Source organism: Palaemon carinicauda, chromosome 3 (assembly GCF_036898095.1).
Source record: "Palaemon carinicauda isolate YSFRI2023 chromosome 3, ASM3689809v2, whole genome shotgun sequence".
Taxonomy (NCBI): Eukaryota; Metazoa; Arthropoda; class Malacostraca; order Decapoda; family Palaemonidae; genus Palaemon; species Palaemon carinicauda.
Window position 1 is genome coordinate 129087134 of NC_090727.1, and position 16827 is coordinate 129103960.

At 40.9% G+C, this 16827-nt stretch overlaps 1 protein-coding gene across 2 annotated transcripts in view; it reads right to left on the bottom strand.

The window, feature by feature from the left end:
- LOC137637877 (X-linked retinitis pigmentosa GTPase regulator-like) overlaps nt 1-16827 on the bottom strand; it is a 49703-nt gene that overhangs the window by 2337 nt on the left and 30539 nt on the right. Inside the window, exons 9-14 of one of the 2 annotated variants that reach the window (XM_068369986.1) lie at nt 12026-12150; nt 11354-11494; nt 9478-9543; nt 5661-5780; nt 4789-4900; nt 428-580 (exon numbers count right to left, since the gene is read on the bottom strand). In XM_068369986.1, coding sequence (XP_068226087.1) covers nt 428-580; nt 4789-4900; nt 5661-5780; nt 9478-9543; nt 11354-11494; nt 12026-12150 — 717 coding nt within the window. The remainder of the gene's footprint in view (nt 1-427; nt 581-4788; nt 4901-5660; nt 5781-9477; nt 9544-11353; nt 11495-12025; nt 12151-16827) is intronic. The other variant, XM_068369987.1, reaches the window with a different exon arrangement.

The window sequence follows — 16827 nt, forward strand, 5'->3', positions numbered from 1 at the left end:
CATACTGTGAGATTTATATACAGATACCAAGGCACTTCCCCCAATTTTGTGGCGGGTAGCCGACATCAAACAAATGAAAAAAAAAGGGGACCTTTCCTCTCTACGTTCCTCCCAGCCTGACAAGGGACTCAACCGAGTTCGGCTGGTACTGCTAGTGTGCCACAGCCCACCCTCCCCCGTTATCTACCACAGATGAAGCTTCACATAGTCAATTTTTTTTAGCGAGGCATATTTGCACGGACTCGCACGGGTGCCCTTTTAGCTCGGAAAAGTTTCCTGATCTCTGATTGGTCGGACTAGATAATTCTAATCAATCAGATAGCAGGAAACTTTTCCGAGCTAAAAGGGCACCGCTGCGAGTCAGTGCAAATGTGCCTCATTAAAAAAATTGACTATAGTTATAGTGATAGGAAAGAGAAATACTAACCTAAATGTGTGTCTCTTTCCAGAGGATGAGGCTCAGGGATTTCAACTTCTGGAATCTTATCTTCTTCAGTTTCTTCTGTAATAACGAAAGTCTCTACTACTGATGAAGTTTTCTTCTTTCCTAGGCTACCGAAAAAGCGTGCAAGGCGGCCACCTGAAAAGGAGACAGATGTAAATCAACTTCCGTTCACGGGATTTTGTGACAAAACTAATACTGTACAGTACTGTAATTTAACCAGCTGCATGAAAAAATATGTTAAAAGTTATTATATTACCCCACATATCTTTTTTAGTTTATGCTAGACTCTTAAACAATATTAGCAGGTTAAAAATGCATCTCCAATCAACAACTATTAACAATTATTAAAAAGACAAGCTGTTTATAACATAAAACTTAACATGTTACATGAGAATTATTATATCAGTCTCTCGATATTTTCAAAGAACTTCAACATTAAATCACCAGAAAGACTAGGATTCATTATGTTTATCCTATACAGTAGCAAGTATGTATTATGAAATGGCAACTAAAGCTTATACTTTCAGGAAATATTTATCCTAACCATCATCTCACATCAACGGCACAGAGCAGAGAATACATAAATTAGCATACTCTCCATAAAAGGGTAGGACATATACCTACATCAGATTAAAAAGAGAAATATAAAAGAGGTAGCAGAAGAGTTGTCGGACATCTCTAGGATTACTCTGATTATGCGAAGTGAACTATCCGCCCAAAATAATTATGGGGAAGAAAAAGCTTAGAGCCAAAGTCTCACAAAACAAAAGAACAGAGGTCTGCAGTTCTGACGAGGATAATTGGAGAATATACAAGGCGGGAAGGATAGCTTAAACCTTTTACCCCCAATGGACGTACTGGTACGTTTCACAAAACTCATCCCTTTACCCCCATGGACGTACCGGTACGTCCTTGCAAAAAACTGCCATTTACATTTTTTTCATAATTTTGATAATTTATTGAGAAACTTCAGGCATTTTCCAAGAGAATGAGACCAACCTGACCTCTCTATGATGAAAATTAAGGCTGTTAGAGCAATTTTGAAAAAATATACTGCAAAATGTGCTTGAAAAAAAATAACCCCTGGGGTTAAGGGCTGGAAAGTTCCAAATAGCCTGGGGGTAAAAGGGTTAACAGCTTATGTCCATCCATCCATATACCAAGGCACTTCCCCCAATTTTGGGGGGTAGCCGACACCAACAATGAAACAAAACAAAAGGGGACCTCTACTCTCTACGTTCCTTCAGCCTAACCAGGGACTCAACCGAGTTCAGCTGGTACTGCTAGGGTGCCACAGCCCAACCTCCCCCATTATCCACCACAGATGAAGCTTCATAATGCTGAATCCCCTACTGCTGCTACCTCCGCGCTCATCTAAGGGACCGGAGGAAGCAGCAGGGCCTACTGGAACTGCGTCACAATCGCTCGCCATTCATTCCTATTTCTAGCACGCTCTCTTGCCTCTCTCACATCTATCCTCCTATCACCCAGAGCTTTCTTCACACCATCCATCCACCCAAACCTTGGCCATCCTCTTGTACTTCTCCCATCAACTCTTGCATTCATCACCTTCTTTAGCAGACAACCATTTTCCATTCTCTCAACATGGCCAAACCACCTCAACACATTCATATCCACTCTAGCCGCTAACTCATTTCTTACACCCGTTCTCTCCCTCACCACTTCGTTCCTAACCCTATCTACTCGAGATACACCAGCCATACTCCTTAGACACTTCATCTCAAACACATTCAATTTCTGTCTCTCCATCACTTTCATTCCCCACAACTCTGATCCATACATCACAGTTGGTACAATCACTTTCTCATATAGAACTCTCTTTACATTCATGCCCAACCCTCTATTTTTTACTACTCCCTTAACTGCCCCCAACACTTTGCAACCTTCATTCACTCTCTGACGTACATCTGCTTCCACTCCACCATTTGCTGCAACAATAGACCCCAAGTACTTAAACTGATCCACCTCCTCAAGTAACTCTCCATTCAACATGACATTCAACCTTGCACCACCTTCCCTTCTCATACATCTCATAACCTTACTCTTACCCACATTAACTCTCAACTTCCTTCTCTCACACACCCTTCCAAATTCTGTCACTAGTCGGTCAAGGTTCTCTTCTGTGTCTGCTACCAGTACAGTATCATCCGCAAACAACAACTGATTTACCTCCCATTCATGGTCATTCTCGCCTACCAGTTTTAATCCTCGTCCAAGCACTCGAGCATTCACCTCTCTCACCACTCCATCAACATACAAGTTAAACAACCACGGCGACATCACACATCCCTGTCTCAGCCCCACTCTCATCGGAAACCAATCACTCACTTCATTTCCTATTCTAACACATGCTTTACTACCTTTGTAGAAACTTTTCACTGCTTGCAACAACCTTCCACCAACTCCATATAACCTCATCACATTCCACATTGCTTCCCTATCAACTCTATCATATGCTTTCTCCAGATCCATAAACGCAACATACACCTCCTTACCTTTTGCTAAATATTTCTCGCATATCTGCCTAACTGTAAAAATCTGATTCATACAACCCCTACCTCTTCTAAAACCACCCTGTACTTCCAAGATTGCATTCTCTGTTTTATCTTTAATCCTATTAATCAATACTCTACCATACACTTTTCCAACTACACTCAACAAACTAATACTGTACCTCTTGAATTACAACACTCATGCACATCTCCCTTACCCTTATATAGTGGTACAATACATGCACAAACCCAATCTACTGGTACCATTGACAACACAAAACACATATTAAACAATCTCACCAACCATTCAAGTACAGTCACACCCCCTTCCTTCAACATCTCAGCTTTCACACCATCCATACCAGATGCTTTTCCTACTCTCGTTTCATCTAGTGCTCTCCTCACTTCCTCTATTGTAATCTCTCTCTCATTCTCATCTCCCATCACTGGCACCTCAACACCTGGAACAGCAATTATATCTGCCTCCCTATTATCCTTAACATTCAGCAAACTTTCAAAATATTCCGCCCACCTTTTCCTTGCCTCCTCTCCTTTTAACAACCTTCCATTTCCATCTTTCACTGTCTCTTCAATTCTTGCGCCAGCCTTCCTTACTCTCTTCACTTCTTTCCAAAACTTCTTCTTATTCTCTTCATATGACTGACCCAATCCCTGACCCCACCTCAGGTCAGCTGCCCTCTTTGCCTCACGTACCTTGCGCTTTACTTCCACATTTTTCTCTCTATATTTTTCATACTTCTCTATACTATTACTCTGCAGCCATTCTTCAAAAGCCCTCTTTTTCTCTTCCACTTTTACCTTCACTCCTTCATTCCACCATTCACTGCCCTTCCTCATGCTGTCTCCAACAACCTTCTTGCCACATACATCACTTGCAATCCCAACAAAATTTTCTTTTACTAACTTCCACTCCTCCTCTAAATTACCAGTTTCTCTTACTCTCACCTCGTCATATGCCATTTTCAACCTTTCCTGATATTTACTTTTTACCCCCGGTTTTATTAGCTCTTCAACCCTCACTACCTCCCTTTTACATCCACCTACTCTATTCCCCCACTCTTTTGCTACAACTAATTTTCCTTCCACCAAAAAATGATCAGACATACCGTTAGCCATACCCCTAAACACGTGCACGTCTTTCAATCTTCCAAACATTCTTTTAGTTATAAACACATAATCCATTAATGCCCTTTCTACTACTCTTCCATTTGCCACTCTTACCCATGTATACTTATTTTTATCTTTCTTTTTAAAGAAGCTAGCACTTATTACCATCTCTTGTTCAACACACATATCTACCAGTCTCTCACCACTCTCATTTTCACCTGGTACGCCATACTTCCCAATGACACCTTCTACCTCTCCAGCGCCCACTCTAGCATTTAAGTCACCCATGACAACTACATAATTCCTTCTACCCAGTCCTTCTACACACCTAGTTAATTCATTCCAGAACTCATTCCGCTCTTCTTCACTTTTCTCACTACCTGGCCCATACACACTGACAAACGCCCAACATTCCCTACCCAATCTAACCCTTACCCACATTAACCTAGATGATATCTCCTTCCATTCCACTACTCTACCTGTCATCCATTCACTCAGTAATAACGCCACACCCTCTCTCGCTCTCCCCCTTTCAATCCCAGACACTCTACCAGACATTTCACCAAACAGCTTATGTACTACATGAAAATCTATGACACTTGAAAGAATGCATCACAGAACATCAGCAAATAAGGCATACTCTGTAAAAAAAAAAACCCTACGTAGCTCTTAGGAGTTTAATCCTCTTAAAAAAATACATACCTTTCTTCTGGGGCACAGACAAATCCTCGTCATTAGACTTCGCAGCACTGTTCTCATCATCACTAGCTTCATTCTCCTGGCCAGTGCCATTCTCAGATGATTCACAAGGAATCTGTGAATCCAAAAAGGATACAATACTATATTATGAATGAAGTAAGAATACATTTAGTAACGCAACTTGCAGATGAATAAAATTCGTGAATGCAATTAGCATACTCTATATACATATGTATATTTCTTTTGACTAACTTCTTCAAGAAAATTCTCACTCCGCACAATTAACTCACAAATCTGAATTTACTTTGAAAACCATCAGGACAGGCTTTACCATTTCCTTATTCAAATCCATATTGGTTGGATATTGGAAAACTATTTGAAATAAAATGGATATACAGAATTTAGCCATACTATTCCAAGTAAAATATATCAATGTGCAAAACTTAAAATTTCCGCAATGAAATTGTTTATAAATGATGAATGCCAAATTTGAAACAAAGTGAACAAACGCTTGAAATAGAAATACCCCTTTGATTTGAAATATGTACAACTACAGTTCAAGACTTGCAAAAACCATGAACACAACACCTTTAACTTTTGTATATAGCATATTTCTGGGCTCCGACCCGTGTCGCCCAGTGAAATGCTCCTCTAGCACCATTTCTAAGGTATATAACTGCAGTTATATACCTTAGAAATGGTGCTAGAGGAGCATTTCACTGGGCGACACGGGTCTCTCGCCCAGAAATAGATTTTTCCTTCGTCAAAATCCCTTTATTGAGCATACAAAAGGAGGCTTATAGGAAATCGTATTACACCAATAAAAAAACAAATGTAAAAGAATAAAGAAATCATATCCTTTAAATATACTACACCTGAAGAACATCCGTGATTTCGTGTTCTTCCAGAACATCCTCGTGGTCTGGTACAGTAGGAAGGACACCGCCTTGTTTAATTGGTGGCAGACCTACAGACTTCAGTGGGGGTAAAGCTCCCTGTAGAGAGAAGACTTATGTCAATAATACCTATAAACAATAAAAAAATATTTCCCAACAACTCTAGAAAATCATAAATTCTATAAAATGGATTCTAATAATAGGTCTTCTCCTTATAAACATTTGGAGATACAATCCAATTGAAATTACAAATCTCAGATGTATCAAACGTTAATTACGAAATACTGTAATAAAACAATATAACATTTTAATGCAGTAAGGAAGATGACATTTGCAATATGAAAAGCGACTATTTGTTAACCCTTTAACCCCCAAAGGACGTACTGGTATGTTTCACAAAACCCATCCCTTTACCTCCATGGACGTACCGGTACGTCCTTGCAAAAAAATGCTATAAAAATCTTTTTTTTCATATTTTTAATAATTTTTTGAGAAAATTCAGGCATTTTCCAAGAGAATGAGACCAACCTGACCTCTCTATGACCAAAATTAAGGCTGTTAGAGCAATTTAAAAAATATATACTGCAAAATGTGCTGGCGAAAAAATAACCCCTTGGGGGTTAAGGGTTGGAAATTTCCAAAGAGCCTGGGGGTAAAAGGGTTAACTTTTGCAGATGAAAATTGTCAGAAGAGATTGGAATAATCTATCACGAGCGGTCATGGGTCAACAAGTGGCCCCAAGACCAGTGGAGTAAGTAAGTAAGCTGAAAACTGTAGGCACATGAGTTAGGTGAAGCCTATCGTAAGCCACAATTTAACAAAATTCAAGTTATAAACACCTTCTTGGAACCTATTAAGCTTATAAGCTGAGGACTTTCTACATATACAATAAAATAAAAAAAATCCCTCTGAATCCAAATTAATATTCAGATCAGACACTCAAGTCTGATAGGAGTGATGTTGTAAAAGAAAATTGTACACAAAAACCTTCACAAAGTGATCAAAATTACACACAACATCAAGCACAAATACCTTTTGGCATGTACGAAAACATAAAGATGCAAAAAGATTTATCATTCACTTACACAAAAGTGAAAATTTCACACACTGTGTTGGTACAAATATGACACTTCAAAGATGAAATACAAAGCAATCAAGGACAACTAATATCTACATGAAATACTGTAAAGTACAGTAAACATTTTTTTATACTTATACTTTCAATTTCAGATATGGCCTCTACAATTAAAAAATTCTATACAAAATAAAATCTTATTTCTGGGCTCAACCTGTGTCACTCCGTGAAATGCCCCTTAAAGCACAATTTCAAAGGTATAAATACTGCTAAATAGACCAGAGAAAAAAGTTGCATGGAATGCCAGGAATATACCCAGCTCGCTCACCCCTAAAGAGTGTTGGTATTAAAACTGGGGCGAGTGAAACCACTACCAGAGGTCCCTTTCCAATTAGACTTCTCCCTCCTCAAAATCCCCCGACACAGGTCCCTCGCCCAGAAATAGATTTTCCCTTCGTCAAAATCCCTTTTTAATATCTAATCTATTTACATTCCTATATTGATATCAATCAATCTCAATTTATATTATTTCTATAGCATTGAACCTAACTTGGTTAACTTCCTTATCACTGAAGGAAATTCTTAGAAGCACCATTGACATCTTTCTGAATTGATGAGTAAATTAAATTCTCACGCTATAAAAACAATGGAAATTAGAAATCACACAATATTTAATACCAAACATTAAATGTCATACGAAAGGAGAATTTAAATAAATAGACAATTTGTTGAATTTCTGGACGACGGAAGGAGCGGTGTCCTTACAACAGAACCATGGCCTTCATCAATCCTTCAACTAGATAATCTGAACACAAGCAGTTATCAAACATACCACACAAAAACAAAAAGCTTAAAAGAAAAAAATTCCAGAGACTAGTAATATTCTTTCCCTTTTGCAAAAGCGAGATTAAACTGGTCCGGTCTAAATGTTGCAACTTAAAGCAAACACACAATAACCATGTGAATAAAAATGAATAATGATTGAAAGCCATCAAGAGTGAAATCAAAACATTTCAAAGACACTTCTTACGGTTCATTTATGCACAAAATATTACAAATTTACAAGCCAACACATGCATTGAAACAGAATGACAGCCCAAAAAATTGATAAAATATTACATAAACCTAAAACCATCGTTGTTAAGGCGAACTAAACTATTTTTCATATTTATAATCTTTTATAAAGGACCAACATTTCAAGCAACGAGCATATTGAAATTTTCTGAAACACACACACACACTCTCTCTCTCTCTCTCTCTCTCTCTCTCTCTCTCTCTCTCTCTCTCTCTCTCTCTCTCTCTCTCTCTCTCTCTCTCTCTCTCTCTCTTATTCTACACACTTTAGCACCAGCTAGATCAGTCAAACCATGATTCAGCTGTCCATTAGAAATATTATATAAATAGTGTGGATTTTGATCTCTTTTTGAAATGAAACATTAGTCTCTAACGAGTTACACTTATTCCAAAGGTAGACTTCTTCAAACAATGTAAAGTTGCAATCAGGCCAAACTCGTCACAAACAGCAGATACCATACTTTCTGCTTTTTGAAAGATAAACTTTCTACCTTAAAAGAAACATACTTTTATAAACTAAGAGTTCTGGTCCCCAAAAACGAATAAAATAAAAATGAAACTAGACAAGAGACTTCCTAAGGCAAACCTACAAACAGAATCTGTAAGACAAAGCACAGGACTGAATTTATCACATCTCGACTCTTCTTGACCTAGACCAGCCAGCCTTATGACTTTGGTTTGAGTTTTAATAATCTAGCTAAACTAATGATCTAAAACTGATCTATTTACATACTGAGATAACCCTTTAAGCACCATTTTACGTATTTTACAGTGGATTTCTCTATTCGGCGCCATTGGATTTATTTCACTTCGAGTAATTACCAGTTTTTTCTTTTACTATTTATGTACATGCAAATTTTACAAAATTATATATCAATCGAAAGGAGGTTTATTCAGCTATACGATGATAAATATTGTAAATTTCTCTGGTATAAATTTTTGTGCTAAGACGAGTTTAGTAAAATGTCCAAATAAAGGGGCTTGATGCTTAAGTGCTATATAATTTGGTGCATGGTTAGCCATCACAGGGATGAGCAGCCAATGCTAATAGACACTTTCATTCCTTAGCTTTCACTGACACTTTATCAGAATACCCTACAACTAAAGGTTTAAAGTAGATGAATCTTCTTCAACATTACCCACATAGAAAGAAACTATTCTTTTCCAAAGGTTCATCATAAATCTGTCATTTCTTACGGCCGCTCAACTGGTAAAGCAACAGAAGCAATATCTATTGCAGAGGTTAGGTAGGTCCTTTGCTACATTTACTTCCAATGCGGAATATTCTGCCTTCATCTGTGCTTCCTAAATCAATGACCCTGCCTCTCTTCAGAAGAAAGGACAATGATCACAAACCATACTTATAATATATCAACTTAATTCCATTGGTCACACTTTTCTCAGTCAATTTTCCATACGTGTCCGTACGAACAATTTCAATTTTATATTTATATTTCAATTTGAAATATGTATCGTAGCTGATGTGATTTCAACAGTAACAAAAATATTAAAAACTAACCCCTTTCTTCTGTAAAAGTCTAACCCATGCAATAAGAAGCAGACACAATAAGGTACAAAAAATATAGAAAAAATAAATGTACGACTCCATTCAATATGATAAAAAGCATGAATTCCGATATACAATACCCCTTCAATTTCTTCTGGAGGGCTCTGCTGATAAGGATTAGAGGACATAGGCCTAGTCTGTAAGTTCTATAAAATAATAGAACACTTAATATCACAGTTTATTTAATAAGGTCTATAGCATAATGAAATAATACTGTGATGCAACATATCAGTCTTGAATATAAGGTCTTATTTCAGTCGACAAACCAACATGACAATCATCGATATTTAGGGAATAGGTAAAGAAAAAAAGACAAATATTCTTCAATCTAACCTACAAGTGATACTTTTCAATAATCTTTAGTAATATATTAGATTGGAATGGCTAAGTTAATTGTTCTCTCAATATGCAAGGATATAGCTTACAAAATGCTTTGTATATCAAAAATTTGCATTTTTGGAACAGCACTTCTTAAGGGAATACAGTAAATGAATGTGGTCGACATCATTGAAGGCTTATGACTTATCCAGATTGGGAGTCTTTTCAGCATTACTTCGGCCCTATCTGCACACACTTTTCACCCTTCTACTTGACTTCTGTTCTTACTTCCTCTCTTCTATCTTGCTGTCCAACCTCTTAACTTTCGCTTGGGTGCTGAAGGGCCTCCCAGTCCCCAGCGCTGGGTCCTTTAGCCGAAGCTCATAAATCCAATCCTACCATTTATCTGTCCGGTTCTTACAATTTTAACTGCCCCTTATGGGTCAAAATATACCTTTATAATATAGGTCTGTTATACAGAAATTTAAAAACACACTCTCCAATAAAACTACAAAAGCTCAACTCGAGTGTGAATGAGACTAGACTTCACATAGAGGAAGGTTGGAAGCCTACTCTAACAACTGCTGGGAGACTCAGAGGAAGGTTGGAAGCCTACTCTAACAACTGCTGGGAGACTCAGAGGAAGGTTGAAAGCCTATTCTAACAACTGCTGGGAGACTCAGAGGAAGGTTGGAAGCCTACTCTAACAACTGCTGGGAGACTCAGAGGAAGGTTGGAAGCCTACTCTAACAACTGCTGGGAGACTCAGAGGAAGGTTGGAAGCCTACTCTAACAACTGCTGGGAGACTCAGAGGAAGGTTGGAAGCCTACTCTAACAACTGCTGGGAGACTCAGAGGAAGGTTGGAAGCCTACTCTAACAACTGCTGGGAGACTCAGAGGAAGGTTGAAAGCCTATTCTAACAACTGCTGGGAGACTCAGAGGAAGGTTGGAAGCCTACTCTAACAACTGCTGGGAGACTCAGAGGAAGGTTGGAAGCCTACTCTAACAACTGCTGGGAGACTCAGAGGAAGGTTGGAAGCCTACTCTAACAACTGCTGGGAGACTCACCATCATTGCTAGTATTGTCTTCACTCATTTCTTCATATCAGTAACTTATGAACCATAAATGATTTACTTTTAAAAACTAGGCATCGAGTAAACACAAGTTAGCACCATTTAACCAAGTCTGTCTGGAGATTGCACGTAACTTGTGGTGCCTCTAGACTAGTTTAACTAGGATCACATTCTTTAGATATGGCTCAGATATTTGGCTTTTCAACATTTACATAATTTTAAAACTGATTTGCATAAAGTACTGTGAATGGACACACAATATGTATTAGGAGACATATTATTGGTGACCTTAATTTGCATACTAAAAAACCTCCCATATCAAGAGAACAAGTTATACATGATATTTATTTTTGCTTAAGACATAGAATTCGAGCCATCCAACCATAAATCTATTTAATAAACCTCAACACAACTGTCTCTACCCTCAGCTGCAAACAAAATTATTGAAAGTACAGCTAACTCAGAATTATGTCCAAATAACTATAATGAAAAACTTTTAATCATAAATTACTATTAGACTAAAATAAGTTACGTATTCAAAGGACTTGACCATATCACTTACATCTGTAATTCTACGACGTGCTCGGGCAATGCTAGTAAGAACATTGCTCTTGGGTTGTTTGATCTCCTCCTCCGTGGCAGTTTCATCCTCGTCCTCTCTTCTGTAGCCTAAAACCATGGTGTGACAACCTCCGCAACCAACCTGTATAAAAACTTTCGTTCAATAACAGCATATCCTTTACATTCAGATCTTCCTGGACAATTCCATCCTGTTCATAATATTACGCAGGCAGTTAATTCTAATAGCCAGGCCTTCTCCATCATGAGGCTCAATACTACACAGTATTCTAGAAGTTTTATTCCAGCTGTGACCAAGTTTTGGAATGATCTTCCTAATCAGGTAGTTGGATCAGTAGAACTTCAAAAGTTCAAAGTTGCAGCAAATGCTTTTATGTTGAACAGACTGAAAGTCTTTTATAGTTTATATATGACATATCTATTTCGACATTGTTACTGTTTGTAGAATGATTTATTGTTAATTTGTTCTCATCATTTATTTATTTCCTTTCCTCACTGGGCTATTTTTCCCTGTAGGAGCCCTTGGGCTTATAGCATCTTGCTTTTCCAACTAGGGTTGTGGGTTAGCTAGTAATAATAATAATACAAGATAAAATCTAAAACTACATCTCCTAATTCTGCCTTCTGGAAAATAATGAGCAAGACGTAATCTTACCAAGACAACGCTAATATGACGGAGACGGCGGACAACTACTGGAACAAACTGCGATGCAAAGTTTTCCTCACCCTGGCACAGCTTCCCATGTCGACCACAACCCCAGGTCAACAGATAGCCATTGTCTGTTTTGAGAGACGAACAAGAAAAAAAAGTTAGAATGTTGAAACATGTTATTTTTATTAGTAAAATAAATTTTTGAATATACTTACCCGATAATCATGTAGCTGTCAACTCCGTTGCCCGACAGAATTCTACGGGAGGGATACGCCAGCTATCACAATACTAGAAGGGGGTGTACTCACCAGCGCCACCTGTGGCCAGGTACTACAGTACTTCTTGTTGACACCTCCTCAATTTTTCCTCGGTCCACTGGTTCTCTATGGGGAGGAAGGGAGGGTCAATTAAATCATGATTATCGGGTAAGTATATTCAAAATTTTATTTTACTAATAAAAATAACATTTTTCAATATTAAACTTACCCGATAATCATGTAGCTGATTCACACCCAGGGGGGTGGGTGAAAACCAGTGTACAAGATTAAAGGATAGCTAAGTATCCCGTATTTCATATAATCAGTTATCTCAAAATAACAATGAAATAATAAGTACCTGGTAAGGAAGTCGACTTGAACCGTTACTCTGCCTTTTTTTAAGTTCGTCTTCCTTACTGAGCGCAGCGTTCCTCTTAGGAGGCTGAATCAACTCAAAGGTGCTAAAGTATATAGGGCTGCAACCCCTACTAAAGGACCTCTACACAACCTCTAACCCAGGCGCTTCTCAAGAATGAATTGACCACCCGCCAAATCAAAAGGATGCGGAAGGCTTCTTAGCCTACCGTAACAACCATAAAAACAACAATAAAAGCATTCAAGAGAAAGGTTAAAAAAAAGGTTATGGGATTAAGGGAATGTAGTGGCTGAGCCCTCACCTACTACTGCACTCGCTGCTACGAATGGTCCCAGGGTGTAGCAGTTCTCGTAAAGAGACTGGACATCTTTAAGATAAAATGATGCAAACACTGACTTGCTCCTCCAATAGGTTGCATCCATTATGCTCTGCAGAGAACGGTTTTTATTAAAGGCCATCGAAGTAGCTACGGCTCTCACTTCGTGGGTCCTTACCTTCAGCAAAGCAAGGTCTTCCTCCTTTAAGTGAGAATGGGCTTCTCTAATCAGAAGCCTTATATAATACGAAACCCCATTCTTGGACATGGGCCTCGAAGGGTTCTTGATTGCACACCATAAGGCTTCTGATTGTCCTCGAATAGGTTTTGACCTATTAAGATAAAATTTCAGAGCTCTGACAGGGCAAAGAACTCTTTCTAGCTCGTTACCTACCATGTTGGAGAGGCTAGGTATCTCAAACGATCTAGGCCAAGGACGTGAAGGAAGTTCATTCTTAGCTAAGAATCCAAGCTGTAAAGAACATGTTGCAGATTCGGATGTGAACCCGATGTTCTTGCTGAAGGCATGAACCTCACTGACTCTCTTAGCTGTTGCAAGGCCGACGAGAAAAAGAGTCTTGAGGGTAAGGTCCTTGAAGGAAGCTGACTGGAGAGGTTCGAACCTAGGTGACATAAGGAACCTTAAGACTACGTCTAGATTCCAGCCTGGAGTGGGTAGACGACGTTCTTTAGTAGTCTCAAAAGACTTAAGGATGTCTTGAAGGTCCTTGTTGGAAGAAAGGTCCAAACCTCTGTGGCGGAGAACTGAAGCCAACATACTCCTGTACCCTTTAATCGTAGGAGCTGAAAGGGATCTCTCATTCCTAAGATGTAATAGGAAGTCAGCTATTTGGGTCACAGAGGTATTGGTAGAGGAAACTGCATTGGCTCTACACCAGCTCCGGAAGACTTCCCACTTGGATTGGTAGACTCTACGAGTGGATACCCTTCTTGCTCTGGCAATCGCACTGGCTGCCTCCTTCGAAAAGCCTCTAGCTCTAGCGAATCTTACGACAGTCTGAAGGCAGTCAGCCGAAGAGCGTGGAGGTTTGGGTGCAACCTGTCTACGTGAGGTTGACGTAGAAGGTCCACTCTTAGAGGGAGAGTCCTGGGGACGTCGACCAGCCATTGTAGTACCTCTGTGAACCATTCTCTTGCAGGCCAAAGGGGAGCAACCAGCGTCAGCCGTGTCCCTTCGTGCGAGATGAACTTCTGAAGGACTTTGTTTATGATCTTGAACGGTGGGAATGCGTAAAGGTCGAGATGGGACCAGTTCAGCAGAAAAGCATCCACATGAACTGCTGCTGGGTCTGGAACTGGGGAACAGTACAAAGGAAGTCTCTTGGTCATGGAGGTGGCAAACAGATCTATTGTCGGCTGACCCCACAAGGTCCAAAGTCTGTTGCACACGCTCTTGTGGAGGGTCCATTCCGTGGGGATGACCTGATCCCTTCTGCTTAGGCGATCTGCTGAGACGTTCATGTTGCCCTGAATGAACCTCGTAACTAGGGTGATGTTTAGACCTCTTGACCAAATGAGGAGGTCCCTTGCTATCTCGTATAGGCTCCTCGAATGGGTCCCTCCTTGCTTGGAGATGTAAGCCAAGGCTGTGGTGTTGTCGGAGTTCACCTCCACCACCTTGCCTAGCAGGAGGGACTTGAAGTTCAATAGGGCTAAATGAACTGTTAGTAGCTCCTTGCAGTTGATGTGGAGCGTTTCCTGTTCCTCGTTCCACGTTCCCGAGCACTCCTGTCCGTTCAAGGTCGCGCCCCAGCCCGAGTCCGATGCATCCGAGAAGAGATGAAGATTGGGGGTCTGAATCGCCAACGATAGGCCCTCCCTGAGGAGATTGGTCTTCCACCACAAGAGAGTGATCTTCATCTCTTCGGTGACTGGGATAGAGACTGCTTCGAGAGTCAAACCCTTGTCCCAATGAGCTGCAAGATGGAATTGAAGAGGGCGGAGGTGGAGTCTCCCTAGCTCGACGAACAGGGCCAACGATGAAAGGGTCCCTGTGAGACTCATCCACTGTCTCACCGAGCAACTGCTCCTCTTCAGCATGCTCAGGATGCAATCTAGGGCTTGGCTTATCCTTGGGGCCGATGGAAAAGCCCGAAAATCCTGACTCCGAATCTCCATTCCCAGGTACACAATGGATTGGGAGGGAATGAGTTGGGACTTTTCTAGATTGACTAACAGACCCAGTTCTTTGGTCAAGTCTAAAGTCCAGTTGAGACTCTCCAGACAGCGACGACTCGTGGAGGCTCTCAACAGCCAGTCGTCTAAGTAAAGGGAGGCTCTGATGTCCGATAAGTGGAGGAATTTTGCTATATTCCTCATCAGATGCGTAAACACCATAGGAGCTGTGCTTAGGCCAAAACACAGGGCTTGGAATTGGTAGACAACCTTTCCAAAAACGAATCTCAGGAAAGGTTGGGAGTCTGGATGAATAGGAACGTGAAAGTAAGCATCTTTCAGGTCCAACGAGACCATCCAGTCCTCCTGCCTGACCGCTGCTAGGACCGACTTCGTCGTCTCCATCGTGAACGTCTGCTTGGTGACATAAGCATTGAGCGCGCTGACGTCCAGCACCGGTCTCCAACCTCCTGTCTTTTTGGCCACCAGAAAGAGACGGTTGTAGAAGCCCGGGGATTGATGGTCCCGGACTATAACCACTGCCTTCTTCTGTAACAAGAGCGACACCTCCTGGTGCAACGCTAGCCTCTTGTCCTTTTCTTTGTAGTTGGGAGAGAGGTTGATGGGAGATGTGGTCAGAGGGGGTTTGCGGCAGAATGGTATCTTGTAACCCTCCCTCAGCCAACTGACAGACTGTGCGTCTGCACCTCTCTTTTCCCAGGCTTGCCAGAAGATCTTGAGTCTGGCGCCTACTGCTGTCTGGAGAGGAGGAGAGTCAGTTTTTGCCTTTAGAAGCCTTGGAACCTTTCCTAGACTTGCTCCTGGAAGAGTCTGGACGGGAGCTTCCACGGCTGGGGGCTCTACCACGAAAGGGCGGAATAAACCTCGTAGCAGGAGTATCAGCCACTGGGGTGCGATAAGTCCTGGGGACTGAGGTAGCAACCTTAGTCTTACGAGCCGATGAAGCCACAAGATCATGGGTGTCCTTTTGTATCAGGGCCGCAGACAAGTCCTTAACAAGCTCTTCGGGAAACAGGAACTTAGAGAGCGGAGCGAAAAGGAGTTGAGACCTTTGACAAGGTGTAATGCTGGAGGAAAGGAATGAACAAAGCTGCTCCCTTTTCTTAAGCACTCCTGACACAAACATCGAAGCAAGCTCGCCAGATCCATCCCTAATAGCCTTATCCATGCAGGACATTAAGAGCATGGCTGAGTCCTTGTCCGCAGGGGAGGTCTTCTTGCTAAGGGCCCCCAGGCACCAGTCTAGGAAATTGAACATCTCAAATGCTCTAAAGACACCCTTAAGGAAGTGATCAAGATCGGAGAAGGTCCAGCAAACCTTAGAGCGCCTCATTGCTGTTCTGCGAGGAGAGTCTACCAAGCTTGAGAAGTCGGCCTGGGCAGAGGCAGGTACTCCCAAGCCTGGTTCCTCTCCTGTGGCATACCAAACGCCCGCTTTGGAAGTGAGCTTAGTCGGAGGAAACATAAAGGAAGTCTTTCCTAGTTGTTGCTTAGACTGCAACCACTCCCCTAAAATCCTTAACGCTCTCTTAGAGGATCTTGCAAAGACGAGCTTAGTATAAGATGACTTGGCTGGCTGCATGCCCAGCGAAAACTCAGATGGCGGAGAGCGGGGGGTAGCAGAGACAAAATGGTCTGGGTATACCTCTCTGAAAAGAGCCAAGACCTTGCGAAAGTCAATAGGAGGCGGAGAAGACTT